Raw genomic sequence first — 26,906 nt, forward strand, 5'->3', positions numbered from 1 at the left:
GGGCCCTTCGAGCAGCAGAGCCACAGGCAGTGAGGCTGCCTGGTGTCCCGTCTGCCCCCACGAGCACCTCCTCCGACTGGCGGCTCTGCCGCTGCTGCTGTCTGACTGCAGCTTCAGAGTCAACGTATCGGAACAGAAAGTGCTCAAGCCATTCCTCGGGCTCTCCCGAGGTGGACACGCCCCTGCAGTCAATCAAGACAGCTGATCGCCAGGCTCGGGTGCCTGGCTGGACCCCTCCTGAGTCACCCTGTTCCACCTGTTCCCACCCAGAGTGCCACCTCCGCGGCCTCTGATGCCAACAGAACTGTGCGACCGAGCCTGAGTGAGCTCCAGCGGTGATGCGTCACCAGCCCACCCCGGCTGCCAGGCGCACTCCCCGAATAAAGATGCTACCTCTGACCCACGCTGCCTCCTGTCTTCCTGGTTCCCAGGGGTGGTTCCTCCGATGAGGCCCGCCCCACTCACCCCCAATCACAGCTCAGCATTCGCCTGGGCTGGGAGCTGGTACTGGGGCAGCACATTGGCTGACAGGTAATTCAGGAAGAACTCTGAGCTAAGCAAAGTGACACTGCTTCACGCAGGTGAGGCCAAGTCAGGAGCCCAAGGACGAGCCACCCCGCCGAGACCACCCCTGGCCTCCCACTGGGGCCCCTGCAGGGCAGTTAGTCAAGGTGGGGTTGACAACAGTGTGCCTGCTGGAGAACCCAACGGAGGTGAGAACCATGCTTCGTCCGCGACCACTCAAGCACGTGCTGCAGATACCCCTGGCCCCACCGACTGAACCCACACGCGGCGTGATCAAATGAGCCTCAGCACACCCATCTGGTTTTGGGTTTTATTTTAGAATTTATAAAATTCCAGTGTCATCCATATTCATGAGCCTTTACACATGTTTGCATAAAATCTCCAAATTCCAAAGTTAAGGCCAAAAAATGGAAGGTAACTGTGGACACACATGACATGGAAGACAGTCAACAGGAGAAGAGGGGACACGCACATCCCACCCCACCCCGCCCAGGGCAGCAGGAGAGCCGGGCCATCACCTCAGGAGGCTACTGACAAACACCACAGTGAGACCCCACAGTGCAGGGGCTGCACCTACGTTTAGGAATAAGTGCAGATGTGCAAACACCTGTTGGGATGGTTAAAAACCCAGCTTAGGGGGAGGGGCGGATGCCACAGAAATGGAGGGAAGGGGAGGGCCGCACACTGGGCGGCAGGAAAGGCTCCCAGAGTCATGCAGTGGGAAGGCCCCGGGGCCAGGGGGTGGGGACAGCCCTGGAGAAGGCGAGGCGGTGTCCTCTCTCCCTGTCTCAGCGACTCCCCGCTGTGGGCCGCCCAGCCCCGCTCAGCTAAGCCGACAGTCTCCTACCCGACACGTCGCGTCTGCACAGGGCAGCTCAGGCAGCTCAGGCTGCTCGGCAGCGGGCACCCCAGTGGCAGCTGCACCAGACGTGCCTCAGGTGACCCCAGCCTGCGCGGGACCCCAGCCTAAAGACCGCCAAGCTGCGCGGTGACTGCGTGGGCAAGTCCGTGAGGGGCTGGTCAGGGAAGAAGCAGCCATCCCGGGGAAGGGCTGGGCAAGGGCACAGTTGGCTTCTCTAGGGCTCCAGGATCTGGACAGGCACCCGAGAGGGGCTCGGTCACCTCCACGGGAAAGAGGCGAGGAGGGGCCCGACTGTGGCTCTCACAATACCGCCCGGCCACCTCTCCTCTCCAGAGCACACCTTCCCACGATGGCCTGGGCGGGGCACCTTGTCTGGCGCGAATGACCTACCACACCTGAGAAGAGCAGACTTAGCAGGACCTGGTCCTCCAGGCCAGGCCAAGTGACAGCCTCTCTACCCAGGACCGCGAGGCCACCTCTGAAAGCCAGCTCCTAGGGCCTACACAGCGTCCGTGCCAGAAGACGGCCTGTGGGGGGGCGTGTGCTCCCCACTCGAGGGGCCCACTGGCCTGACCACGTGTGGGTGAAGGAGGGCGTGGCCCAGAGCTGTGACAGCCACAGTGGGCCCGGCCCTTGTGACCACCAGAGCCACTGGGAGCGGGAGGCGGCATGGCCTCAGCACAAGGCCACCGCGCTGGCCGAGGTAGACAGGAGACTGGACTCAGCATGGGGGGGAGGGGAAGGCGCCAAGTCAGCCGGGAGGGAAGTGGGCTCTCACGGGCCCGTCTCAGCTCACACCAGACTCAGACTCAGACGCGCAGCCTCACCTGCAGGCCGTGCTCACCAGACGCCAGGCCTCCGGCGCCCGTGTTGCTGGGGCAGAGACACTCGGAACCTGGTCCCCTCTGGGTCCGGGCGCTGCAGTGTGCACACCGGGCCTTCCTCCCACCCTGCGGGCGGGGCTGAGCGGGCTCTGGCAGCGGGAAGGAGATGGACTGCAGTCTACAGAGGGCTGGACGACAGGCAGAGGGAGACAGAGCTGGGAAAGGAAGAGGGCAAACGTTTGGCTTTTCTAAAGTCAAGGAAATTTATTTCCTGAGGTCACGACACAGGAAGTGGGCTCAGCCCCAGCTGTGCAACACTCTGAGTGGGGCCAAGGCCTTACTGACATGCCGGTGGACCGGGAAGCTTGTTGTGAAATGTCCAATTGCCTCTGTTAGTGTTCGAACTGTGGAGAGCCGGCCCACCGCCGGTGTCGGGCAGATCCTGAGCTCGCGCTGGGCGCTGGCGAGGCCGGAGGACCGCTGCACACAGGGCCGGCACACGGCTTCACTGTGAGACCTCGGGGAGGGGCGTCAACAATTTACGGAGGGTCCAGCTGCTGGGTCGGATTGAAACAAACCACTGGGGAGTGGGGTTCGGGTCAGCAGGCTGGAGAGGTTTGTTTTCTGATCATTATCGTTTGGGGCCCCAAGGGAGGGTCTTGGGGGCCACCTGAGCCCCAAAGCTGGGAAATTCCTCAGAGCTGCTCATATCCGGAGCCTGTGGGGACAGAGAGAGCAAAACTTTACTAAGCGGGCTGCGCTCAGGCAGCTCCAAAACGGCCCGGCCTCAGACCTTGGGCCCACCATGGCCACACGAGCGCGGCAGGCAGCCCCCCGCCCAGGCACCGGGAGGGCGCCCAGGAGGGGCAGGTCTGACCTTCTCATTGCTGCTGGCCGTCCAGGGAGCATCCCGCACCACAAAGCCCTTGGACGGCGCCTTGGACTCCTCGTGGGCCGGGGACTTCATGTACACCTGCAGAACCTCACTGTCCACCACGTCGGCCAGCTGTGGGCACAGGCAGGTCAGCCAGCACAGGGGTGCCCAGTGAGCACCCACCCCCACGCTCACCCTGTTCCTGGCACCGGGGCTCGCCTGCATCTGGCAGGCGTCAGAAGCCCCCGTGTGTGGCCCCTGTGACCCCAGGACTCACATATTCCTCCTCCAGGTTGAGGATGTGGTCGATGGCCTCCTCCACGTTCTCTGGGAGCCCCGTCACAGTGACACAGTTGGGGTCCGGGGCGCCGCTCTGTGGGAAGCGGATGTCCACCTGGAAGACACACATACAGCTGAGGCGGCTGAGTCCCATCGAGAGATCTGGGCTGAACAGCTGCAGGCGGTGCGGCTGGAAACGGCCTTTTTTTATGGTTTCCCCTCAGAGGGAAAGAGGAGCCAGGACCCAGGCTCTAGGTGCTCCCTTGTCACCATGGATAGAGGAACACCGGGCGGAGGCCAGAGGCACGGCGCAGTCCCTGTGTCTCCAAGTGGCGCAGCCTCCTGGGCTTGGCTGCAGTGGCAGCAGCCACACATTGGGTGCCACTGACTTCAGCGTAACTACCAGCTGTGGCCCCACCTGACCACACTGGCTTAGGGATGAGCACCTGGACCTTGACTGTCTCCCCCCTTTCGGACCTGATAGCCAGTGACAGTGGTCAGCACCTCGGCAGGAAGCAGGAAGACAGGCCGGAAGTCCCTGGGGCCCCCACCAGCCCATAGAAAAGCTCAGGCGGCACGGAGCACGTCCACCCCACCTGTGGGCTCCTAGGACTCACATGCCCTTCATGGTAGGGCCGAGGACCCACCTTGAACTCATCCATGATTTTGCGAATGGCTTTGCCACGGGCACCAATGATGCGGGCATGGACGCGGTGGTCTAGCGGGACGTCCTCAGAAACCATCTGTTCAAGTTCACCCACAATCTTGAGTATGGCGTCCCGGGCAGCTTCTGTGTTCTTCTCGTATCCTGTGATGGTGATCTGGTCCTGCGGCTGAGAGAGGAGGGTCGTGTCAGAAGAGGACAGTCCCCGGGTTCCTGCTGGGAGAGGCACAGGGACGGGAGAGGCACAGGGACTCAAGAGGCACAGGGACTCAATGGCTGGGCTGAGGGGCTTCAGCTCAAGGGGAAAGACCAATCTACTCGGAAGAGAAAGAAGATGGGAAAAAACATCAGGTTAACAGTGTCCATTTAGCTCCCCCCGCCCCCTCCCAAACCCACCCAAGGGATGGCCACACCCAGGTAGAGAACGAGCACCTGCAGAGGTGGCAGCAGGACATTGGGAAGACAGGGATCACGGGAGGCCCCCAGGCCCTCAGCGGCGCGGCCTGCTCCCTGCACCCGCATGTCCCACCTGCAGTGCCCCGTGGCCTCCCTCCGACCCTCCACAAGCACAGGTGAGAGCGCCAGGCACGCAGAGCTCGTGGGTGATTCAGGACAGAGAAGGAAACTGGGAAATGAAATGACCTCGGGCACACGCTTAAGGATCAAGCACAGGAACGAGCGCCACACCCACAAGCGAAGGACAGGACAAGTGTCAGAGAACCAGAGAAGAACACACACCTGGGAACTTACAGACCCACCCAGGAGAGAGGCAGAGAAACCCAGGAGCCCAGATGAAACAGATTCAGGAGAGGAGGGGAGCCCTACCGGGCCCCACCCAGCAGAGCCCCGAAACCTCCACCCAGCGGCCAGGCACTGCTTGGGGCAGTGCTGAGCACAGAGCAGTCTTGTCAAACGGAAGCATCATCCTCAGAAAAGAGCTGTGTGCGAAAGACGTGGCCGCCTGACCCTACCTGACTCATGGGATGTAACAGTCTAAACACTAGGCACTTTATAAAATCAATAATTACGTGGGAAAGAGATAGTTAAGACAGCTAAATTCTCAAGATCAAGATAATTACAACTCAGTCTAAAAAACAAAGAACGGCAGTATGAACACAGTCCTTGGAAACAGTCCAACAGAACAGGATGAGGGCTGCACCGGGGCAGCACCGGGGCAGGGCAGAGAGGAAGGGCCCGGGCCGTGCCTGTAGGCCTGCGTCTTTCGGCAGGATGGACTCGGGAAGCGCGGGCGGAGGGGATGCAGGCTGGAGGGCAGGGTGGGCCGGTCTGCAGGTTTGTTGGGATTTGCTGGCTAGGTCACAGGGAGCTGTTCCTGGGCTCGGCTGTGCAGCCGAGCCTGCAGGAGACCAGGCAGGCCATCGGACAGGCAGGGTGTTTGGGCTGGGCGGGCCCAGGAGGGCTGTGCAGTGCAGCGGGAGAGAGCCCACACCCCTGCCGGGCCCTCCACTGTGAGGCCAAGTCCACCCAGCACCAGCACGACAGGGAAGCCTCGCCCAGCTGGCATGAGTCAAGATCAAACCTCAAAGGCCTGCCACTCAGGACCCTGCTCTCTCACCGCCCAGCCGGCTCCTCCTGTTCACCTGGTCACTGTTCCCAGGTCAGGACAAACGTCACCTGGAGCCCACTTGCCCCGAAGTGCTCCATCAAGTGGCCTTTCTCACCTGGTTCCCATCGTCCTTGTCGGGAAACTGGACGTTCACATCGTGCTCCAGGCGGATCTGGGTGATCACGGCCCCCTTTCTCCCGATGATTTTGGGATGGTATTTGGGGTCGACAGTGATGCTCAGCTTAAAACTCCTTAACGCCTGTGGACGGAGCAAGCGCGATGAGGCGGCACGTGGACCCGAGCCTGAGCTTCACTGTCACTCGAGTCCAGGTGCCCCTCCCCCGAGCCCGGAGGCGTCAGTGTCACACTGCGGCAGGAGCGAGCCCGGGCTTTCCTGAGTCTGGGCCACCCTGCGTCATCAGCCAGTGAGGAGGCCAGAGCCTGGACCTGCACAGCAGGCCCATGGAGCCTTCAGAAATAACCTGGGGCTGGATGGTAGCAGGCGGAGCTGCGCGCATTCAAGAGGCCAAAAAGAAGCGAGGGACCAAAGTGCGAAGGGACACAGCTCCACATGTGTGGCTAGAGACCTGGTCAGAGGACAGACCGCAGAGTCAGCGCCGGGCCGAGACGACGGCGCCATGCCACTCGGTCAAGAGCCGTACCCGGCAGCACTGCTCCGAGTGCCCAGCACCCACATGGGTCATGGGTACCCCGAGGCCAGATCCACGTCAGGGGTGGGCTGCCACCCCTCACAGCAGGGACACCGGACCCACCCTGGGCCTCAGCACATGCTGGGGGGTCTCTCCAGGCAACCGCTCCCAGACCTCCCCACCCACCCCCCTGTACGGCTGAAGACAGCACCACGTCCCCACCCTACTTGAAAGGAACCCGCTAACAAACACGGGAGCCTGTCACTGTTCCACCGAGTCCCCAGCACTGTTCTGACAAAGGCTTCCTGATCAGCAAGATCTCTGGAGGCTGACGGGGTCTGCCTCCAGCCTCCCCATCAGACTGGTCACGGTGTGGGCGGGGTGCTTGGTCGGTCTCTCAGGAGCCCCTGGTGGTCCTCTCAAGTGTGACCACGGCCCCGCCTGGCGCTCACCCGGTCCTCCTGCTCCGCCTGCAGCTCCCGCACTCGCTCCAGGAGCCCGGCCTTGGCCCGGTCCAGATTTGCGGCGAGGCCTGTGATGGCGATGACATCAGACTGCAGCTCAGGTGCTGGCACGTGTATGTTCACCTGGTGGAGGTGGAACAGACCCGATACACACGGGGTCCCTCCAGACGGGAACGTGTCTCTCTGGCCCCTGCTGATGGTGAGCTTGAAAGTCATGGCCAACCTGCCTGCACATGTGGCCAAGGACACACCCACAGGCTGGAGACAAGGAGCTTGGGGGGCGGGATTGTGATTGTGATTGTGTGTGTGTGTGTGAGCTCACTCCCCACACCTGGTCTCCAGGGACAGGACTTGTGACCCGCTCACCTCAAACTCATCCATCATCTTTCGAATCCCACTTCCCTTCTGCCCGATGATGTACCGGTGCAGGTCGAAGGGCACCTCCACTTCAATGGTGACAGGAACCAGTGCCTGCGGAGCAGAGGTTGACGTCAGGCCTGAGAGCAGTGAGCAGGGCCTCATGGGCTCCGTACAGGCTTCATGGAAAGAAAGACTTGCATCGGAACCATCTACCCCGTCCCCTGGACTGAGGCCACCGCCACCCCAGAGCATGGAGGGAAGGACATGGAGCCCACGTCAGAGTGAACACTGCAGAGCAGCTTCCAACCCTGGTCCTGAGCCTCCACTCCCGGTGCAGGGCCCTTGTCAAAGCGAAGCAAATCAAGGAGAAATAAAACGTTGAGACCTGTTGGCGGGGGCTGGGGGACTAGAAACACAGGCCACCCAGCTCCCGGCCACATCCCACAGCACCCGTCCCTGGACAGGAACAGCTGCTCCTCGCTGCCCCTTGGGCTCAGTGCAGACCTCTGCACACCGTGTGCAGCCTTCAGGACAGCACCTTACACACAGGTGGTGCTCAGTATGTCCTCACTGCAAAAACGACTCATCCTCACGAGCCCAAGGAAGGCCCGAACACCCCACTTCACAAAGGGGGACACTGAGAACCCCAGCTGAGCAAACCGTGGTGCTTAGGCTCAGGACTTTGCAAAGTGACTAGATCCGCCGACCGGCCGCTAGGGCAGCGAGCGCGGCACCTTCGCCCCAGGGAGGGGAGGACCACACGCACCTCGAGAGCTTCCTTGGCAGCCTCGCACTTCTCCTTCCGGCCGGAGATGACGATGATGTCACACCTCCGCGGAGAGCCGGGGTCGGCCTCTCTGCCCTCCCCAGCATCGTCACCGTTCTCCTGCACACCTGGCTCTGCACTGTGACCTGGGCAAGAGGAGGGCGGGTCACACAGGCCCAACCACACTTCCTCACCTCTGACACGGACCCGAGTACCCGAGACACAGCAGTGGCGGTGGGAGGGGTGAGGGGGACGTTCCCACAGCCCTGGAACTCGGGTGCTGGGAGGAGGCGGGGGAGGGACTTGAGAGAGATGAAAGAGAAATAAGGTGACGCTGCACTAGGTACCACCAGGAGGAAAGAAAGCACCGAGACTGAGGGACCTGGCCTGGCTGGTGTGCCCAGTGGTTAGAGCGCTGGCCGCACACTGAAGGGTCTCTGGTTCAATCTCCAGACCAATTAGAGGCACATGTGGGAGGCAACTAGTTGATGCTTCTCTCTCTCTCCCTCTAAAAAAGAAAAATCAGTGGAAAAAATATGCTCGGGTGAGGATGAACAATGACAAGAAGGGACCTGAAACAGGACGTGGCAAAAACAGACGAGCATGTAGGCAGGCACGCTGCCTGAGCCACCACGATCCTCGGTTCGACTGGGAAGCTTCTGCTGAGGAGCTGGGACCACCGGCTGTGAACCCATGACTCATGCAATCAGACCTCCAGATGCTGACGGACATGCAGGGTCACTGTAACCGACGTAAGAACACCCCGCTCTCAGGAAACAGCCACTCCAGATGGGGCAGGTCTGGAGAGCCAGGCAGTTTGGAACACACAGTGCAGGTGCCGTGTGTGTGTAAAGTGGGAGTGGGTGGGTGAGAAAGACATGGGTGGTCTGGATAGTGAGTACACAGAATACAGCTTTGTTCTGTGCAACTTTTAAAAATAAAATTGCGTAGAAATTAAGAAGTATACACTCATGAATGAAACACAGATATGACAGAGTGTGACCTCGAGTCTTCTACTCTAAGCACCTACATGCCCAGGAAAACAGAGGCCAGAGCACATGAGATGCGCTCGGCAGGCTGCAGCCCCAGCTCGCCCCAGCGGGTCTGTGGAGAGGTGTCGGGGAGCACACCTCCTCTGTGGCAATGCAAGGGCACAGAGGACTCAGTCTGAGATGAAGGCCAGGTCCTGCTCCCAGGTTACCTCCTGCTCTAGGTCAGTCGGGCACCCAGTGGCGTCCTGGGTGGGTCAGAGGCTGCTACAATGCAGAGCGGGCACAGCCTCGCCACGGCTCTCAGAGGACCTGTGCAGGGCAGGGGAACGGAACCTGGGCTTCCCCTGCACAAGAGGCCGCAAGCCTTTCAGACAGCTGAAGGCCCCTCACCGCCCTGAAGCAGCTGACGCGCTGCCACCGGGGCAGGGAGCTGGAGTCTCTGAAGCCCTGGCTTCCTGACACGTTCAGCCCCAGGCAAGACGAAGCTTCACCCAGACGCGTGACAGCCACTGGCCTGCCCCTTCCCCCACGGCTGGGACCATTTGCACTCCTGTCTCCCACCTGGCTCAGAGCTCCCTGAGGGGACCCACCTGGATTCTCCTCTTTGTCTGGAAATTTAATTTGAACGTTGTAGTCCCGAGTAATCTGCTGGATTCTGGAACCTTTGGGGCCCATGACAGAGCGGTGGAATTTCTGGGGTATGGCGCACTCAATGGTCACCTGGGCTTCCTGGTGGGGGCAGGAGGGGGGCACAGCAAGCAGGAGAAAAATAAAGGCAAAGGTTAATGGCTTACAGTCGATTCACGTTCACACCAACTCCCCTTCTAGGCACAGACACCCCTTCCCAGGGGAACCCCAGGCTCATCTTACAACGGAGTGAAGGGAGGAGCGACATGGGCAGGGCCGTGGGGAAGCCTTCCCGAAACATTTCCCCAAAGGGCTAGGTGAGCGCCCACGGTCCGTCCACACAGACCTGCCTGCGGCTCGCCCCCCTGCCCAGAGCCCTGCCCACATCCTACAGGCAGGCAGCCACTGCAGTCCAGGTGCTGGGACCTGCGGCTTTGAGTCCACTTCTCAGGCCACGGCAGGGGAGTGCCGGGAACCCAGGGCGGGCAAGCTCTCCACACTGGTTTAGAGAACTGTGTGTGCTGCGTGACCGGCCGCTCCATGGACTCACTGACACTCCGCCTACCTCCTTCCCTCCCTTTGCAGCAAAGAAGGCAAGCCGTCCCTGGTACACACAGCACTTTGGAAACGGACAGCCAAGCTGCTCCTCAAAGACAGCAACTGAGGGAACGCAGGGAGCAGCCCACCCCCATGCTGAGTGGCTGCCAAGACGAGGACCCCAGGAGCTCCCGGGTGCCCACCAGGTCCTCGATGATCTCCTGAATGCGCTTCCTGGCCGCCTCCACACATTCCTTGGCACCCTTGAGGGTCAGTTTGTCACTCTGTGTGCCGGACCGCGGGAAGCTGACCATCACCCCGCCGTACTCCTCAGCAATCTTCCGCAAGACCTGGCCTCTCCGGATAACAAAATGCCGGTGGTGCTTGGGGTCCACCAGCATGTAGTCTTCCACGACGTTGTCCTGTGGCACACGGCCGAGAAGGAGTAAGGGACTAAGGGCAAAGGCCCCACTCCCGCTGCCCAGGTGGCTCCAAGGAGGCCGGGCCTTACCAGGTTCTGGATCAGGGCCTCCAGCTCCTTCTGGGCCTCTCTGACAGCGTCCTCTTTTCCGATGATGGCGATGAGGTCCTGGTCCTTGTCCTCGGCCGTCGGGAAGATGATGCGGGCCCCGGTGGTGTCGCGCACCTTGCGGATCTTGCCGCCCCCTTTGCCGATGAGGAACTTGTGGTACTCCGGCTTGGCGCGGATGTCGACGGTGAAGCTCTTGGTTTGCTACAGAAATCAACCGCACACACGCCGGCCTGATGCCACCTGCTCGGCCGCTGAAGCAGGTGAACAAGAGGCCCAAGGGGACACGAGTGTGGGGTGGAACTTTCCTCACTGTCCCAACATCCCCACAATGGGGCTCATCAAACCTCATCCAAACAAATGCACAGCTACCCAGACAGACGGACTGACCTTGTACCTCCCTCCGCTGAGGAAGGGACAGCAGGGCAGTGACAGCACGCAGACCTGGGATCCCAGGCCTCCCCTCACCAGCCACACCAGACCTCTGCCAAGGGCACGGGGACGTGGGGCGCACCTGCGCAGCGCTGTTGGTCCCCCTCCCAACACAGGCAGAGTGCTCCGCGACCAGGAACCCCTTCGCCAGTGTTCTGGGTGAGCCCGCACACAGCAAACACCCCAACCTCAAGCTCAGAGACCTTAGCCAACCAGGACCTCATCTGGCACAAGAAACCGGGGCCCAGTCCTGGCCAATGTGGCTCAGTTGGTTGAGTGTCGTCCCATGCACCAAAAGGTGGCAGGTTCGATCCTCAGCTGGGGTTTGTGCAGGAGGCAGCTGATCGACATTTCTCTCTCTCTGGAATCAATAAAAACACATTGAAAAAAATGTTTGAGCCCACAACCTGGGCATGTGCCTTGACTGGGAACTGAACCAGTGACCTCTTGCTGCATGGGTCAACGCTCAACCACTGAGCCACACCGGCTAGGCAAATGTTTTTTTTCGTTAATCCTTACCTGAAGGTGTATTTTCCATTGATTTTTAAAGAGAGTGGAAGAGAGAGACAGAGAGAGAAAGAGAAAGAGAAAGAGAAACATCAACGTGAAAGACACTGATGGGTTGCCTCCCACAGGGACCCTGATGGGACTGGGGATCGAACTTGCAACCCAGGTATGTGCTCTTGACCAGAAGTGGAACCCGAGACCCTTTGGTGAACAGGCTGATGCTCTAACCACCGAGCAACACAAGCCAGGAACCCCCACATCCCCAATTTTTAAAAAAATGAAACCAGGGCCCAAGAAATGCCCAGACTGCAGCTCCCCTGTCAGACCAGCCTGGGGGATGCACCAGCAGGGAGAAGAGACACCAGCCAAAGTAAAGCAGGTGTGCAGGACGCTAAGCACCACACCTGCATCCCTCACCTTCCAGTGCTGGCTGCACAGAGCACCACAGAGACACCTCTAACAGACACCGGCATCAGAAAGCTAACAGGTCGGGCGAGCCCTTTCAGCAATACAGTAAATAACACATCAGAACAAGTGGGGTCTTCCCAAAAACACGAGGTTGGTGAAACATTAAAAAATAAGAACCGATCTAATATACACACCAGACGACGTGCCCGTGTCAATGAATGCAGAAGCCTTTACAACATCCAACACCCACTCCCCAAAAAAACTACCAGCAAATGTGGAACATCCTCAACGTGAGGTAAGACCCCAGCTCAGCAGGCTTGTGGTGAGGGACTGAGCGTGCCCCTCAGCCTGCTCTCCAGCACGGGAGGCCCAGACATGCAGCAGGAGGGGACAGGTGTGAGTGCCCTGGTCCACTCACATTTCATGTTTTTACATAAAACTCGCAAGAACACAAAACGCTACTAAAACAAACAAGCAAGCCGTAGACCACACACACAAAATAAGGCAAAAACACAAAACCAAACAGCGCACACACATTCGCAGCACTATGAATTAAAAGCACCACTGACGACAGTATCAAGCAGCAGCACGATATATACTGAGCGCATGAACGAGACCTGCAGGCTAAAGACTACAGAAGACCAAAGAAAAGCCAAAGACTTAAAAAACCGATGAGACAGACCGGATGACGCAGAACTGCTGAGAATTCTCCCCAGTTTGATCCTTAGCTTTGACATCAAAACCCAAGCAGGAATTTCCTCCCTGGAAATGGGACAGGTTGGTTCCAGATGCTTTTGCAAAGGGACAGGGTTTGTTAACAGCTGCAACCACCAGAAAAGCAACACCTTGCAGGGCTCACCAGGTGTCCCTGAAATGGACCAGCACCCACAGACTGGCAGGCAGCTTTGACAAAGGGGCAAAGGCAATTCAGTGAAGAATTCTGGGGGTGCCCTGGCCAGTATGGCTCAGCGATAGAGCGTCAGCCCGCAGACTAATGAGTCCCAGGTTCAATTCCAGTTAAGGGCACGTAACTCGGTCGCAGTTGTCCCTGGCCCTCATTGAGGCCGCGCAGGAGGCAACCAGTAGATGTGTCCCTCTCATGTCAACATTTCTCGCTCTTACCCTTTTCTGTCCCCCTCTCTACCTCCCACTCTACCTGAAGATAAATAGAAAAACATCCTCGGGTGAGGACAGAAACGAGAAGAGCTCTGGGCAGGGGCGGTGGTGGTCTGTGGGCCCTGCAGCAGGAGGGGGCTCTGCTGAGCAGAAAGCACTCTGCAGCTAAGCAGCAGATTTCCTACTTTCCAGACGGGCACCTGACCTCAAAAGGCCCTTCACAATGGCAAAGTCAAAAAGACATCAAGGTGCATGGTTTTCTGACCAGCCAGAAAGGGATTTTGGGGTCTCAGCCTGAAAAGAGGACACGCCTCGCAAGCAGCACACGTGTGACCCCTCCCAGGGTGGCACTTACCTTCTCCTCTGCCAGGTGCAGGAGCTGTTTCTTGGCCTTTTCCACATCCGAGGAAGGGCCCCTGATGACCACTGTGTCGCTTCCCGAGCCTTCCACAGGGAAGTGAATGTGGACCCCACCACACTCCTCCATGATGGAGCGGATCAGGCGGCCCTTCGTGCCGATGAGGGAGTTGTGCAGCTTGGCCGGGATGGAGACCTCTACCTCTGCTATGTTGGCCTGAAACCACACACAGCAGGAGGGCATGTTTGTGTGGCAAGAAGGGCGAGAGTGAGACTCAGCCACCTGGTTGGTGGGTGGACAGGCCTGACGCAGAGGGGCCCAGAGTCTGTGTGCACACAGTGCGGGAGTGGGTGCGGTGGGTGGACAGGGCTGACGCAGAGGGGCCCAGAGCTCTGTGTGCACGGCCGTGTGTGCGGCACACAGTGCGGGAGGGAGGCCGAGATGTTAGCTGGTAACAGCGCTGCTCCTTCAGGCCTCTGTGTGAACAGCAAGCCAGGTCTGAGATGCCCATGGATCAACCTCCCATTAAAGCACGGCAGCAAGAGCTCTGCCTCCAGTCGGGATGACAACAGAGACCACGTTCATCGGCCATACGAGACAGTGGTGTTCAAGACGCTAGAGACAAAGGCACATGAGGTGAGCCCTAGGACTGCCCCTGGTGGAGCCCATGTCAAGGACACAGAGCTGACAGTCCAGTGCCGAAGGAGAGGGACACTGGAGAAAGACATTCCCACACTGACACACATAGGAAGATTACGGGCCAGGGACAGAGCCAACGGAACAGCTGGAGGGCACGGGGACAGCAGCTCAGCAGTGCACAGGACCTGGGTGCAGCGCTCAGCGGGTGGGTCTTACCTCAAGTGAGAATGCCTGGGCCTACACCAGTATCAGCCACACCCTAATCCCACCTACCAAGTCCAAAAAGGAGCAAACTGTTTCAAAGTAACTTAACAAAGCACCAAGGTATTTACAGGAACACAAAAGTATCCAGCATCCACTGAAATAACTTCATAATGTCTGTTCTAATAAAAAAATGAATGGATGAGCAAAGACACAGGGAAGGAAACCTGGGAGGAGGATACAGCAGGAAACAACCCAGAGAGTACGCAGAAGCCAGGAGCAGCAGACTAAGGACGAAACCAGGTGTCTCCACTGTATGGCACGTGGCCAGGAGTCAAAAGACTACACATGTCAGGTATAAAAACAGGAAATTCAGTTAAACTTCTGCAGGTAAAAAAAATAGTCTCTGGAATGAAAAATAGACTGGATCGGGTAACAGGCAGATTAGACATTGCAGAAAATTAATGAAACAAAAAAACAAAAAACAAAACACATGGAGAAAAAAATAGTACCCTTCCTTCCCACTCAAAGGAACAGAGCGCCAGCAAATGGTAGGACATCATACTGCCTCACACTCAGTAATTAGACTCCCTGAAGGGAGGACAGAAAAAACTCTTAAGAAATGACCCAAATTTTTCCAAATTTGATGCAAACTCTGAACTCAAATATTCAAGCAGTTCAATGAACTCCACGCAGAGACAAGAAGGAAACTACCAAGCTGGTGACACAACAAGACAGCCAGAGGAAGAGGAGTCTGTGCGACAGTGAGGCCATCAGAGGTCTCCCACGCAGCTCCTGCGGGAGACCACCTGGGAGCAAAGCCTCAAGGGCTGACGGGAGGACCACCACCCAGGGCCCAGCAACAGGAATCTCCCTCACGCTGGTGGGAGCACAACACTGTGCAGCCGTTTGGGAGACAGCCCGGCTGTTTCTTATAAAGATCTACCTCGTTACTTATGACAAAGGGAAAGAAACGAATCTGTAGAGCCTGGAAGATTCCAACTCTCTGCCGATTTGGAATAGGCAGAACTCATTAGGCAAAAAGAACACCAGGGGTGGGAGTGGGGGGTTGAACAGGAAACATAGAGGCTATATTTACACGGGTAAATATGTAACAATTTTTCCTCATTATTTAAATCTCCTTAAAAGTAACTGGGCATTTAAACAAAAAGACCGAGGAAGCCCTGTGGGGTCTCTGACACTGACAGCAGACCCACGAACTGAGCAGAGGTGGAGGGGGTGGGAGCACTGGTCTGCGTCACTGGGGGACCTCAGAGGAAGAGGCACATTGAAACCCCAGAGCAACATCAGAGACACAGCTCACGCCTCCTAGACCAAAACAGATAAAGGAATCAAAGAAACATTCAATGGAAAAGGCGGCAGAAAAGCAGAACCAAGCAGATGGGACAAAACCCAACTGTATGACAGTCACACACAGGAGGCTGAGGCCGGGCAGAGGGATGGGGAGTCATTACCAATGGATGGGGATAGTTTCTGTCTGGGAAGATTAAAATGTTCTTGCGATGGATGGTGGTGATGACTGTACAACGAGAATGTACTTACTGCCAATAAACTGCACCCTTAAAGATAGTTATGATGGCCCTGGCCGGTTTGGCTGAGCAGTTAGAGCATCAGCCTGTGGACCCGAGTCCCGGATTCGGTTCCCGCTAAGGACACGTACCTCGGTTGCAGTTTTGTCCCCGGCCCGGTTGGGGTCGTGTGGGTGGCAGCCATTCCATGTGTCTCTCTGACATTGATGTTTCTCTCTCCCTCCCCATCTGAAGATAAATGGAAAAATATCCTTGGATTAAAAAAAGAAAAGGCACCCTGGCCAGTTTGGCTCAGCGGTTAGAGCGTTGGCCTGCAGTCCGGAGAGACCCGGGTTCGGTTCCCGCTAAGGGCACGTACTTCGGTTGCAGTTTGTCCCCGGCCCTGGTTGGTCATGCGGGTGGCAGCCACTCGATGTGTCCCTTCACGTCGATGTTTCTCTCTCTCTCCCTTCCTCTCTCCCCCTCCCACTCTATCTGTACAAATAATGGAAAAATATCCTCGGGTGAGGATAAAAAAAAAAAAAAAGAAAAGGCAGAGATTGTCAGAATGACTAGAAGAGCAAGCTACCTAAAAGAAACCCACTTAAATGTAAAAGTGGATTTCAGAGCAGAGCGCATACCACAGGGACAATAGGAGGTCACCTTACAAGGACTAAGTGTGTTTATCAAGAACAAGGGGCGAGAGGTGACACCACCAAATAGGAAAGACAATGTGGGGTACCATGAAAACAATTCCGATAAGACAGAAATGTCCTGAACGACACGAAGTACAAAGCTCACGGAAAAGGGCTCAGGATCTGTCCTTACAATGAAGTATTACCCAGCAATGAAAGAAAAACAGAACTATAAAACCACCAAGCCCGCAAAAGCAGAGAACAGAACTGTGGTCTACAGAGGCAGGGAGTACGGGGGGTGCAATGGGCCAACGGGGCCAAAAGATACAAACTTCCAGGTGTAAAATAAGTCAGTCCTGGGATGTCATGCAAGCATGACAGCTGTACTTCATTATACACCTGAAACTAATGTAACGTACATTAACACATCTCCCGCAATGAAGCACTGATACACGTGATAACGTGGATGAATCTCAAAGTAATTCTGCAAAGCGAAAGCAGGTAGACTTGAGTAGATACTATAATTCTCTTGGACAATCATGTAAAAGTTCAAAGTCATCTACTGCAATAAAGTTACGAGGGGTTGGAAAGGGACAGTGGGCAGTGACACAGGACAGAGGTGCTACAAAGGGACACAAGGCTACTTCAGAGTGATGGGTAAGTTTGTTACCTTCACTATGAAGGTGATTCCATGGACATATACATGTACGAAATGTATCCAAGTGCACACTTTATGCAGTTTCTTACAGGTTCGTTTTTCAAAAATTGAAAAAACAATATTGTGACACCTTCGGGACGAAAATTTCCCAGCACACAAGTCAAATTCAACTACTGCCAGAACCACAGCTCCTCCAGGAGGGCGAGGGCCCACCTGACCCAGGCCAGAGCCTACCCCACAGCCAGCTCCCCATTACCAGGTCTTTCTGGATGGACAGGATGCGGCTCCGGGCAGCCTCACAGTTGGCCCGCTTGCCTGTGATGACAATGGTCTCCGAGTTGCTATTTTCTGCTGGAAGATCGATCTTGGTGTTGCTTTCTTCACGAATCTATGAGGAGAGTTGGCCGTGAGAAGCAACTACCACTAAGACACTCGGAGCCCAGGGCTGGGGAGTAAGGCCCATCCTTCAAATCTAAAGCCAGATGGCACAGGACCAGGTGGTGCAGGGCAAGAAGAGCCAGAATTCGGGGGACATGCTGGCCAGTCACCTTTTTAATGTTTGCACCTCCTTTCCCAATGATGTTCTTGTGAAACTGCTTGAAGATTGGAACAGAGATTGAATAGCTATTTTCCACCTTAGAAACAAAAGAGAGGGCCTGGTTAACTGTGGTGGGAGTGTCTCTTCCACCCCGAACGCAGTGTGGAATGACGGGCTGCTCTGAAACAGACCTCATCCTGCTTCTCTCCTACTGTCCTAGACCTATTCAACAAGCAACTCACCTGGCCCGTCACAGCTGACAGGGGCAAAGCCCCTTTTTATAAAATGGGCCTGCCACTAGCCCTGCAACCTGTCAGGTGCATGTCCCACAACCCAGAAGCAATCAAGTCTGGCTGGGTGCCCTCAATCAGACCTCCCAGGGAAAAGGGTGCCCGTGACACTCCAGGATGACAGCGGGTTGAGAACAGACAGGCTAGGACACCGGGATGAAGAGAGCGCAAAGCACACTGGGCAGCATGGTAAGCCCAGTGCTGGGAAGCTCACCCACCCTTCTCCCAGGGGTCATGAGCTAAATGCATGCCCACAGTGACAGTGAAGAGCCCAGGGCCACCTGCAGTCTCCTTTTCTAAGTGTGAGGAAAGGAACAATCTGTAAATGATGCTCCTTGTACAAGTGTCTCTCCTTACCGGATGGGGCAGTTTCCTAGGTGTCTGAATACCCCTGAAGAAAATAAGGTCACCTAGCACAGGACACGGGGGATGTCCTCAATTTAATTCCACAGAACACTCAAGCTGTGACAATTCCACAAGTCTAAATATCAGGTGTTGCGAGGTGGCACCACAACTCTGTCCCAGGTCCCACCCAACGCACAGTGTCCCCCCAAGCACGGCGCCCCCCACCACTGCCACAACAAGAGTGGGAGGTACCCCTACCAAATCTGCCACCATCTTCTGCATGTATTTTGTGCATTTTTCCACCTCGTTCTTAGGCCCCCTGAGTTGGACAATATCACTTTTTTGTGCTGGGTCTGGAAAGTTGATGATAACCTAGAATAAATCACCAGGAAAACAAGTTCGGTTATTGGTGAGAAAAAACTCCATAACACTGAATACCCCCAAAGTGCCAATCAGACCCCTCCTGGATGGTTAGCAAAATAAGGTCATTGGGGAATGTAATTACCTCTGGGAATTTGTCACGGATTTCACGGATCCGTTCACCCTTCTGCCCAATGATTGTGCGATGAAATCTCTGCTCAATGATTAGATCCTTGGTACGCTCGTTTTCCTGAAAATACAGTTGAAGTGGGTGATGTCATTTATCACAAACAAGGTAAACAACATCCCTCACAGCAGGGAAGTGGCACCAGGTGCACTGGCCAGTAAAAAGCACCCACTACACACTGCCCTGTCCACCTGCCACCAGCAAACTGTCCTGGGTGCACGTTGTCTCCGGAACAAAGGACAATGAAAGAACCAAGTGCAGAGCCTCTGACCCAAAGTGCCACCGCAGCAGCCATGGTTACAAGAGCAACTCATGCTGTTCTGTGTGTAACTAGAACCAGACAAAGGCCTGGCGCTCTGCACAGCAGGGCGTGGCTCCTCCTCACCAGAGGCTAGGATGCCCATGTGCGTTGTTGAGAAGGGATGGCTCCGTATGGGACACTGAACCCACGTGGTGCTCCCCCTCCCCCGAGGGCCATGAGAACATCAGAAATACACAAACGGGTGAGAGGCAGGCAGTAACACTGCCCACCTACCCACCACACGTTTTAAGGGATCCTGGGAGATTCTGGAGCAGACTGGCCCCAGATTGACAGAGCAATGAGGTCTCAGTACTTTAGCAACCAGACACTCCAGAGCAAAACACCCTGGGCAGTGAGCATGAGAGCTGGTGGACAAAGGGGAGAAAACGCAGGACACTCCCTGACTGAGGAGTGAGCTCAGAAATGGCCAGAGAGTTGTAGATGGCCATGCCATGCCCTGGATTACAGCTGAGGAAATGAAACTGGACAAAGCTGGTCTCCAATCCGGGGCCCCTGGCATGGGTGGCGTGTGAAACGTAAATGAGAATGCCGAGGTGAGGGTGGCTGGCCTGGGGCCGACCCTGCCCTGACAGTCTGCATGTTCACGCTGAGCTCTGAGCACTCAAACAGCACTGGCCTCATCTGGAATCAAGGCACCAGGGGAGCCGTGCACATCTGGCTCCGGTGGGTGAGGGAGGGAGCCGGTCTGCACAGCACAGTGCTTTGTAGGGAACCAGGACCACTTCGCCCCTCCTCATTGCATTGCAGACAATCTCACACTAGTGACTCAACCTTGGACACATGAGAGTCACCTGCGGGCTTTTAACCTGTTAACCGGGGAATTCCCTTTTCACTGTATGCAACGTTTGACGTATTTATACGTCCCGCTCGGTTAACAGGTTAAGAATCCAGAAAAGCCCCCATATTTCCTGGAGCTGGTACTTGGGCATCATGGAAGCCAGGGTTTGGCCAAAGCTGTGTTCCCCACTGTAGTTCTCCAGAGGCCCCTAGGGTAGCCCAAAAGGACAGCTGGTGACCCCATTCTCTGGGACAGCACATGCCAACAGTGCTGCTCTGCAGAGGTGCCCCCCTACAGAACCCCCGCAGGGCTCACCATGCGGGAGGCGAGCTCCAGCAGCTCCCGCTTGGCTTGCTGCACGCCCTGCGGGTCCCCCTCGATGCGGATCAGGTTGCTCTTCTCGCTGTCAGGAGGGATGCGCACAGACACCTTGTACTGGTCTTTGATTCTGTTGACTTAAAAACAAAAGGAAACATTTTGGACTCAGATCCTACTCAGTCCACCAATGATTAATGGGGTGAGCGACCCAAATAACCTAACCAGCCACCCACATGCAGAAAAGGTGACAAGGCCCCCAGAGCAAGACTTCCGCTCTTCAAGCAGGAGCTGGGCAGGACCTCCACAGGACCCACCACACGCATCACCCTGACAATGCTGAACCGCTGGCTGGGAGCGTGGAGCCTGAGCCCCAACATGACGTCATTCTGTTCAACATGCTGTCGTTACAGTGTTGACAAGGAAAAGAAAGCTGTTCTCGGCGGTGTCACCTGTGTGTGCGTGTCCACGTGGTGTCCTCCACCCGAGCACATGCCCGTGAGGGAGGCCCGCCCACAGGCCTGCCCACAGGGTGGCCCTGTGACAGGAGAGCACCCTCCAGGGTGGGTCCCACCTTGGCCCTGAGCTGCCGGGAAAGGCTCCGGCCACCCAGGACTCTGACCTGGGATGAGTGGGTGCAAAGTAATTGTTTTGTTTGATTCATCTTTCCCAAGTGCACGTGTAGCTCACATTTACTTCAATGATTAGTATTAGGAGTGTTTTGGGTCTTTATTATAAACCTGCTGATATTTTAATGACCAAAAATGTCATAGGAACTCAACTCTGGTTCACATCACTAGCCTCTGGTAACACTTTGTTGTGCTTAACGTCACAGTTTCCAAGGATGGACTGACAACGTTGAGGGAAGACACACTGTATTTAAAAGATCGCAGGTTCTAATGTGGAGGCACACTTGGGAATCGCAAAAAAACAACAACCCATAAACAAACAAACAAACAAACAAAAAACCCTCTCAAAAACATAAATAAGTAAAAATCAAAGACCAAAAAAAAAATCAGAAGCCCTCACATTAATGGGAAACGAGAGAACCCCACCGACCACTCCAGAGCCCACGGAGACTATGCTGCTGCTCGACACCCCACCAGAGCTCAGGTGCCACACAGTCTTTGCAGAATAGGTGAAGCTGAGAACCCTCCTTTGGCACCATCTCTGGACAGAACCCAGTGCCCACAGTTAGAAATCCAGGCTCCACTCTGAGAAGCCTTGTCACCAGCAAGGGAGCAGCGCCAGCCCACTGTGCAGCGAGCCCACTGAGCCAGACTCTTTAGAGGCCACCAGGGAGGGTTTCGAGCACAGACAGCTATGAGCCAACAGGCTTGGACACAGACGGGGACAGCGCTGTTCCAGGGCAGAACCACGCAGGACAAAAACCAAGCACACAGAAGCTGGGCAGCAGATTTTAGATTATGAACAAAAATAAGGGTTAAGCGGAACCAAAAGACACAGAACAGACCTAATTGTCTGAACTACACTAAATGGTTCCACACTTTCTAGGATGCAGAAACCAGAAGTTGGAGTAAGCACTGCATTTCCCCACACTTTTAAAAGGAAGCACTATAGCTAACCAAAGTAAGCGAAGAGAATAAAAGCAAGTTCGTGGTATGTGCATGGTCCGAGCCACTGGCCCAGTCTAGGTGAGTGCAGCCCAGAGCTGTTCTGAGTGCATGCACATCGCCTGTTGCTTAAAATGCTCTGAGCTCACACGACTGACACCCAATGAAGCAGGTGACAATCGTACAGGTACTCTGAAAGAACCGGACTGCACAGGGCACAACCCAAAGAGAGTGCAATCAGAGACATCACGTCTGCTGAGGTGAGGTCCTTGCAACCTAGGGAAGGTGTTAGCCCTCACCGCCCACGGAAAGCGAAACAGGGCTGTCTCCAGAACTGGTGGGCACTGTGATGCACGTCATGGCTGTGCAGTTCGACTGAGCCAAGGAGCAGATTTTAAAACACAACCTGGGATTCATGCTGAGCTCCCCTAACACGTTTCCAGTGCTATCCCACCTTGTGCTACCTGACACAGGTAAGTCCAACACTGAACCTGGGCTCACGTTACTGGCTGCCCAACAGAATCCCTCCCTGAGTTGTCTGACTTGGGCATGAGGCTAGAAACGCCTGACGCCTTGGTGAGCTCCAGCTGATACATGGAGGATGACACATGGCCCTTGTGGGAGACTAAGAAAACCACCCCAGTGGATCACATTCAGCTCGAGGCCGAACAACTGGGTAAGGACTCCCACCCAGTACCTGCGGCTTCCCTCCTGGCCCGCCCCCACAGCCCGCGGCACTCACTGTTGGCCCCGCTCTTCCCGATGAGGTGTCTGTGGAACTTGTGGTCGATACTGATCTCCACGTAGTCCATGCGGTGACTCTGCAGGGCACAGAGCGTGTCCACAGTGCTGGCCAGTGGCACAGGCCAGAGCCAGCAGCTGCCACCTTTCCTGACCGCTCGGCCGCTAGACAGTTGCAAGCTCATCCCTATGGCCCCTCACAAGACCCCTCTTTAAAATACGTCCTTCTCCATGCCTCTCCAGGACTCTCGCCAGCTCGTCTCAGAACCCACCGCTCACTGACTGAGCCACTCTCTTGTCTCCGTGCCACCCATGTGAGCCCGACTGCCAGGCGACACGGTGACAGCCCACCCCCAGCTCACCAGCACTCCAAATACTCCCAGGGCCTCACCAAGTCCTTCACCATGGCTTCGATCTGTTCCTGGGCCACATTCACGTCCTCTGTGGGGCCTTCCAGGGTGATCTTGTCCTCGCCCTCTGTGAACTCGATGTGAACCTACCATGCCAAGATAAGCGACCGTGAACACGGGACGGCACAGCGGCAGTGACCCGAGACCCATGGCACTCCCCGGGGCAGCAGTCGATCCCAGTGCTGCGCGAGAATGCACGTCCCCCCACGCTGCAGAGGGGCCTGAGGGCCAACCATTGTTTTGGTACTAAATGTGGTCTGATCATCTTTCCTTCACAGAAAGCAGAAACTGTGAAGTCCTTAACGCTGTGCTTGCCACCAAAACCACGGCCTTAAAGCCCACGATACCTGAGCACACGTGTTCATGTCACTCTCATGCCGCAGAACGCCCACTCCCACCTGGTCGCATCAAAAATGAGACAGCTTACGCCCTGGCCGATGTGGCTCAGCAGTTAGAGCATCAGACCAAGGACTGAAAAGATGCGGGTTCAATTCCTGATTAAGGGCACGTACCTGTGTTGCAGGCTCAATCCCAGGCCCTGGTAGGGGTCATGTGGGAGGCAACCAATTGATGTGTCTCATATCAATGTTTCTTTCTCTCTCTCTCCCTCCCTCCCTTCCACTCTAAGGCAATGGAAAAATATCCTTGGGTGAGGATTAACAACAAAAAAGAGAGACAGTGAAGAGGGGCAGAATTTTAACCAGGCACACCCACCCGAGAGGGCTCCAGACGAGGCCGCCGCACTCCTGCTTGTCACACAGGCTGAAGTGACTCTGCAGGAGACGGCCGCAGGAGTGCCAGTGCGAGCCAGGACTCTGATCTAGATGTCCAGTGGCAATGGGGACAATCGGAAATGACACCCACATAGAAGAGGAGTCCCACACCGTGGTGTGACCGCTGGTGTCTCCATCTGCTCAAGTTCTTGGGGACAACACAGGCTTCCAGGACAGGCGCAGAGTACAAGGCCACGAGCCCCACATTTCACAGTGTGCAAATTTTGCTCTTCAGAATTTAGACGTTACAATTAGAAAGTTATTACACCATAGTAACTAAATGAGGTGTTTCTTTTTATTTATTTATTTATTTATTTATTTATTTTTTTTATCCTCACCCGAGGACACTTTTCCAATTTTTGTACAGATAGAGTGGGAGGGAGGGAGAGAGAGAGAGAGAGAGAGAGAAACATCGACGTGAAAGGGACACATCAAGTGGCTGCCACCCACACGACCAACCAGGGCCAGGGACAAACTGCAACCGAGGTATATGCCCTTAGCGGGAACCGAACCCGGGTCTCTCCGGACCGCAGGCCAACGCTCTAACCGCTGAGCCAAACCGGCCAGGGCGTGTTTCTTTTTTTTAAATAAGCTTTTACTGACTTTTTAGAGAGCAAGAAGGGAGTGAGAGAGAGAAACACGGACGTGAGAGAGACACATTATTGGCTGCCTCTTGCATGCCCCCTACTGGAGAATCCAACTGGGAATCGACCATGGGATGATGCTCAATCCACTGAGCCTCACCAGCAGGGCTGAGGTATTTCTTACTATATTAACTGAACCTAGCAACACTCACCCTCTTTAGCTAAAAAGACCAAAAGAACGACAGAGACATTTACAAGACCATGCAGTCTCCAAAGGCACCAACAGCATGCACAGCAACACCGGAACAAAGGTCAGCAACAGATGACAGAGAGCATGGCCAACCCCGTGCACCAGCTGTCATGCTCCCTCACCTTTGGCATCTGCTGAGTGATTTTGGCCAGGTTCTGCCCCTTCTTGCCAATGATGAAACGGTGGAGCCAGGAAGGAGCGGAGACGGAGGAGACAGTAAAGCTGTTGGCCTAGGGAAACAAGCAGACCAACCAGCTGTGGTCGCAGCGTCCAGGCCGCCTGAGCACCAGGGCTCTCCGTGGGCTCAGGGCACACAAGCACCCCGACCAAACCTGGGAGGCAGTTACCTTGGCGTAGACTTCAGTCAGTGCCTGCCCTAGCTTTTCAGGCTCGCCTCGAAGTATCACAGTCTCAGAGATACTGTCGGAGGGTGGGATCTCCACAGAAACTCCAGTTCTTTCCAGAATCTCTTGCAAGGAATTGCCCTTGGGCCCGATGACATACTTGTGCTGGGATTTCTTCACCTCCACCGCGATGGTCGTGGTCTTCTTTTTCTAAGTAAGAGGACCGTAAGGACATCAGAAAGGCACGGGAGGGGCACCTGGCATCAAAAAGGCAGGGAGCAGGACACGGCCCAGACTACAGCTGCTGAGCCTCCCGAGGGGAGATGATGACCAGCCAATCCCAGAAACCCCAATCCCTCATCAAGAATTGGGTTTTCTCCTCAGAAGAATCACCTGAGAATTCATTTAAATTAAGCCCAGACTGATGGCTGAAACTTGGAAGAACTAAAAATACCAAGTCCTCTCCCCACATTAAGGAACAAGCTTTGGACCTCAGCGTCACCCAGTGGAGCCAGCGGCTTCGGCTCCTCAAACACGTGGCTGCTGTGAGCGGTGCGTCCAGCCAGAGCCCAGCAAGGGCGGGAACAGCGGCAGCCTCTAGCAGAGCTCAGCCACTTTCCGGGACGAAGGCCAAGCAGCAGCACTGGCCCAGGCCACTCTCTATTCCTGCTCACGGGGATTTCCTTCCTCCCAACAGTACCTTTTCTTCATAGATCTTCTTGATCCGAGCCACGGCCTGAGCCAGCTGCTCCTTCTCCCCAGTGAAGACGATTTCCGTCCGGTTGACACTGGGCGGAGGGATGTTGATGCGTGTCCCTGTCTCCTGCATGATCTCACTGACGAGTCGGTTGTAAGGTCCAGCGATGAAAGGGTGGAACGCCTTCTCCACTTCCAGCCTCTCCACAGCACGTTTGTCCTGGGAAGTCAAGGACAGAGCTGAGCGCAGGTCTGGGCACCGCCTGAGGACAAAGGGCCTTCCCGCCTCAGGTGGAGCGGCTGCACACACACCAGGCCCAGCGGCCTCACCTGCTCGGCAGAGATGAGCAGGACTTCGTGGCGAGCTTTCTCAATGCCCTCTTTGGTGCCAGTGATCCTGATCTGGTTACTCGCGTCATCTGGGCGTGGGATCTGGATTTTGGTTGCAGTTTTTAGCTCCAAGTCTTGTAGTTTCTCTCCATTTTTGCCAATAACGAAGCGATGGTGTTCTTTGGGAATGGCAACAGTTGCTGAGGCCTATGATAGGTAGAGAACCAAAAAAACAAAGGGCTCATGGATTCTGAAAAAGCAGGATTTTCCACGGCAATTTGCTCTGGTTACAATACCATTTTCACCCACACATTAAGTCCGTCTGTCTTGTTTCCCACACTGGTGATTCCTGCTGGGTCATGGTAGGAAGGCAGGGACACACTGAATGACCAGACTAATTTCTGTTTCTGGAGTACTGGGCTATCTTTTCCCTTTCTCCCTATCTCCTTTATAACCATTTAAAAGACAACTCGCCCTGCCAAGTTGGGCTCAGCGGTTAGAGCATTGGCCTGCAGACCAGAGAGTCATGGGTTAGATTCTGGTCAAGGGTATGTACCTTGGTGTGATTCAATCCCCAACCCTGGTCAGGGTTGTGTAGGAGGCAACCAATCAATGTGTACCTCTCACGTCAATGTTTCTCTCTCTTCCCCTCCCTCCCCCTACCACTCTATCTGGAAAAATAAAAATAAAAAAAGAAACAAACAGCAGCAACAATAAAACCAGACAACTCATTTGGGTACTAACACAAAAAAAGGAAATGATCCAAACCCCTCATCCCATGAGTCAAACGGCCAGAAATCAACCAGCTCCCTGAGGTTAGAGAAAGCTGGAGGAAGATAGGGGTTTCCAGTCTAACTGCAGAAAAAACAAACAGCAACTGAAAACAAAAACAAGAACAGAAGAAAAGTGTTCAGGCCCAGCAGGAAGCACAGATGAGCGAGCTGACCCCTCTCCAAGGGCACCACAGAAATGTTAGATGGTATCAGAGGCAGTAAGGTCCTCACGTTCCAACTGGCGCAGAGCCTGAGACCACTGGCTTCTCCATTATGATCAAATGCGGTTTATT

The 26,906-nt window shown here is 55.6% G+C and overlaps 1 protein-coding gene across 7 annotated transcripts in view; it reads right to left on the bottom strand.

Moving 5' to 3' along the window:
- Positions 1–2,449: 2,449 nt before the first annotated feature.
- The window catches only part of LOC118625116 (high density lipoprotein binding protein), a 74,040-nt gene continuing 49,583 nt past the window's right edge, over positions 2,450–26,906 (bottom strand). For all 7 annotated transcript variants that reach the window (XM_036253455.1, XM_036253458.1, XM_036253454.1 and 4 more), the window contains 23 exons: positions 25,841–26,047; positions 25,515–25,730; positions 24,818–25,024; positions 24,593–24,700; positions 22,845–22,949; positions 22,455–22,533; positions 20,139–20,278; positions 18,682–18,786; positions 18,435–18,548; positions 17,552–17,638; positions 17,260–17,391; positions 13,339–13,557; positions 10,503–10,724; positions 10,195–10,413; positions 9,418–9,556; positions 7,836–7,981; positions 7,076–7,180; positions 6,698–6,832; positions 5,711–5,854; positions 4,012–4,197; positions 3,363–3,479; positions 3,089–3,217; positions 2,450–2,929 (listed from right to left, as the gene is read on the bottom strand). In XM_036253455.1, coding sequence (XP_036109348.1) covers positions 2,843–2,929; positions 3,089–3,217; positions 3,363–3,479; positions 4,012–4,197; positions 5,711–5,854; positions 6,698–6,832; positions 7,076–7,180; positions 7,836–7,981; positions 9,418–9,556; positions 10,195–10,413; positions 10,503–10,724; positions 13,339–13,557; positions 17,260–17,391; positions 17,552–17,638; positions 18,435–18,548; positions 18,682–18,786; positions 20,139–20,278; positions 22,455–22,533; positions 22,845–22,949; positions 24,593–24,700; positions 24,818–25,024; positions 25,515–25,730; positions 25,841–26,047 — 3,348 coding nt within the window. In that variant the 3' untranslated portion in view covers positions 2,450–2,842. The remainder of the gene's footprint in view (positions 2,930–3,088; positions 3,218–3,362; positions 3,480–4,011; positions 4,198–5,710; positions 5,855–6,697; positions 6,833–7,075; positions 7,181–7,835; positions 7,982–9,417; positions 9,557–10,194; positions 10,414–10,502; positions 10,725–13,338; positions 13,558–17,259; positions 17,392–17,551; positions 17,639–18,434; positions 18,549–18,681; positions 18,787–20,138; positions 20,279–22,454; positions 22,534–22,844; positions 22,950–24,592; positions 24,701–24,817; positions 25,025–25,514; positions 25,731–25,840; positions 26,048–26,906) is intronic.

The sequence above is a fragment of the Molossus molossus genome, unplaced genomic scaffold (genome assembly GCF_014108415.1).
Source record: "Molossus molossus isolate mMolMol1 unplaced genomic scaffold, mMolMol1.p scaffold_m16_p_11, whole genome shotgun sequence".
In the NCBI taxonomy this organism is placed as follows: Eukaryota; Metazoa; Chordata; class Mammalia; order Chiroptera; family Molossidae; genus Molossus; species Molossus molossus.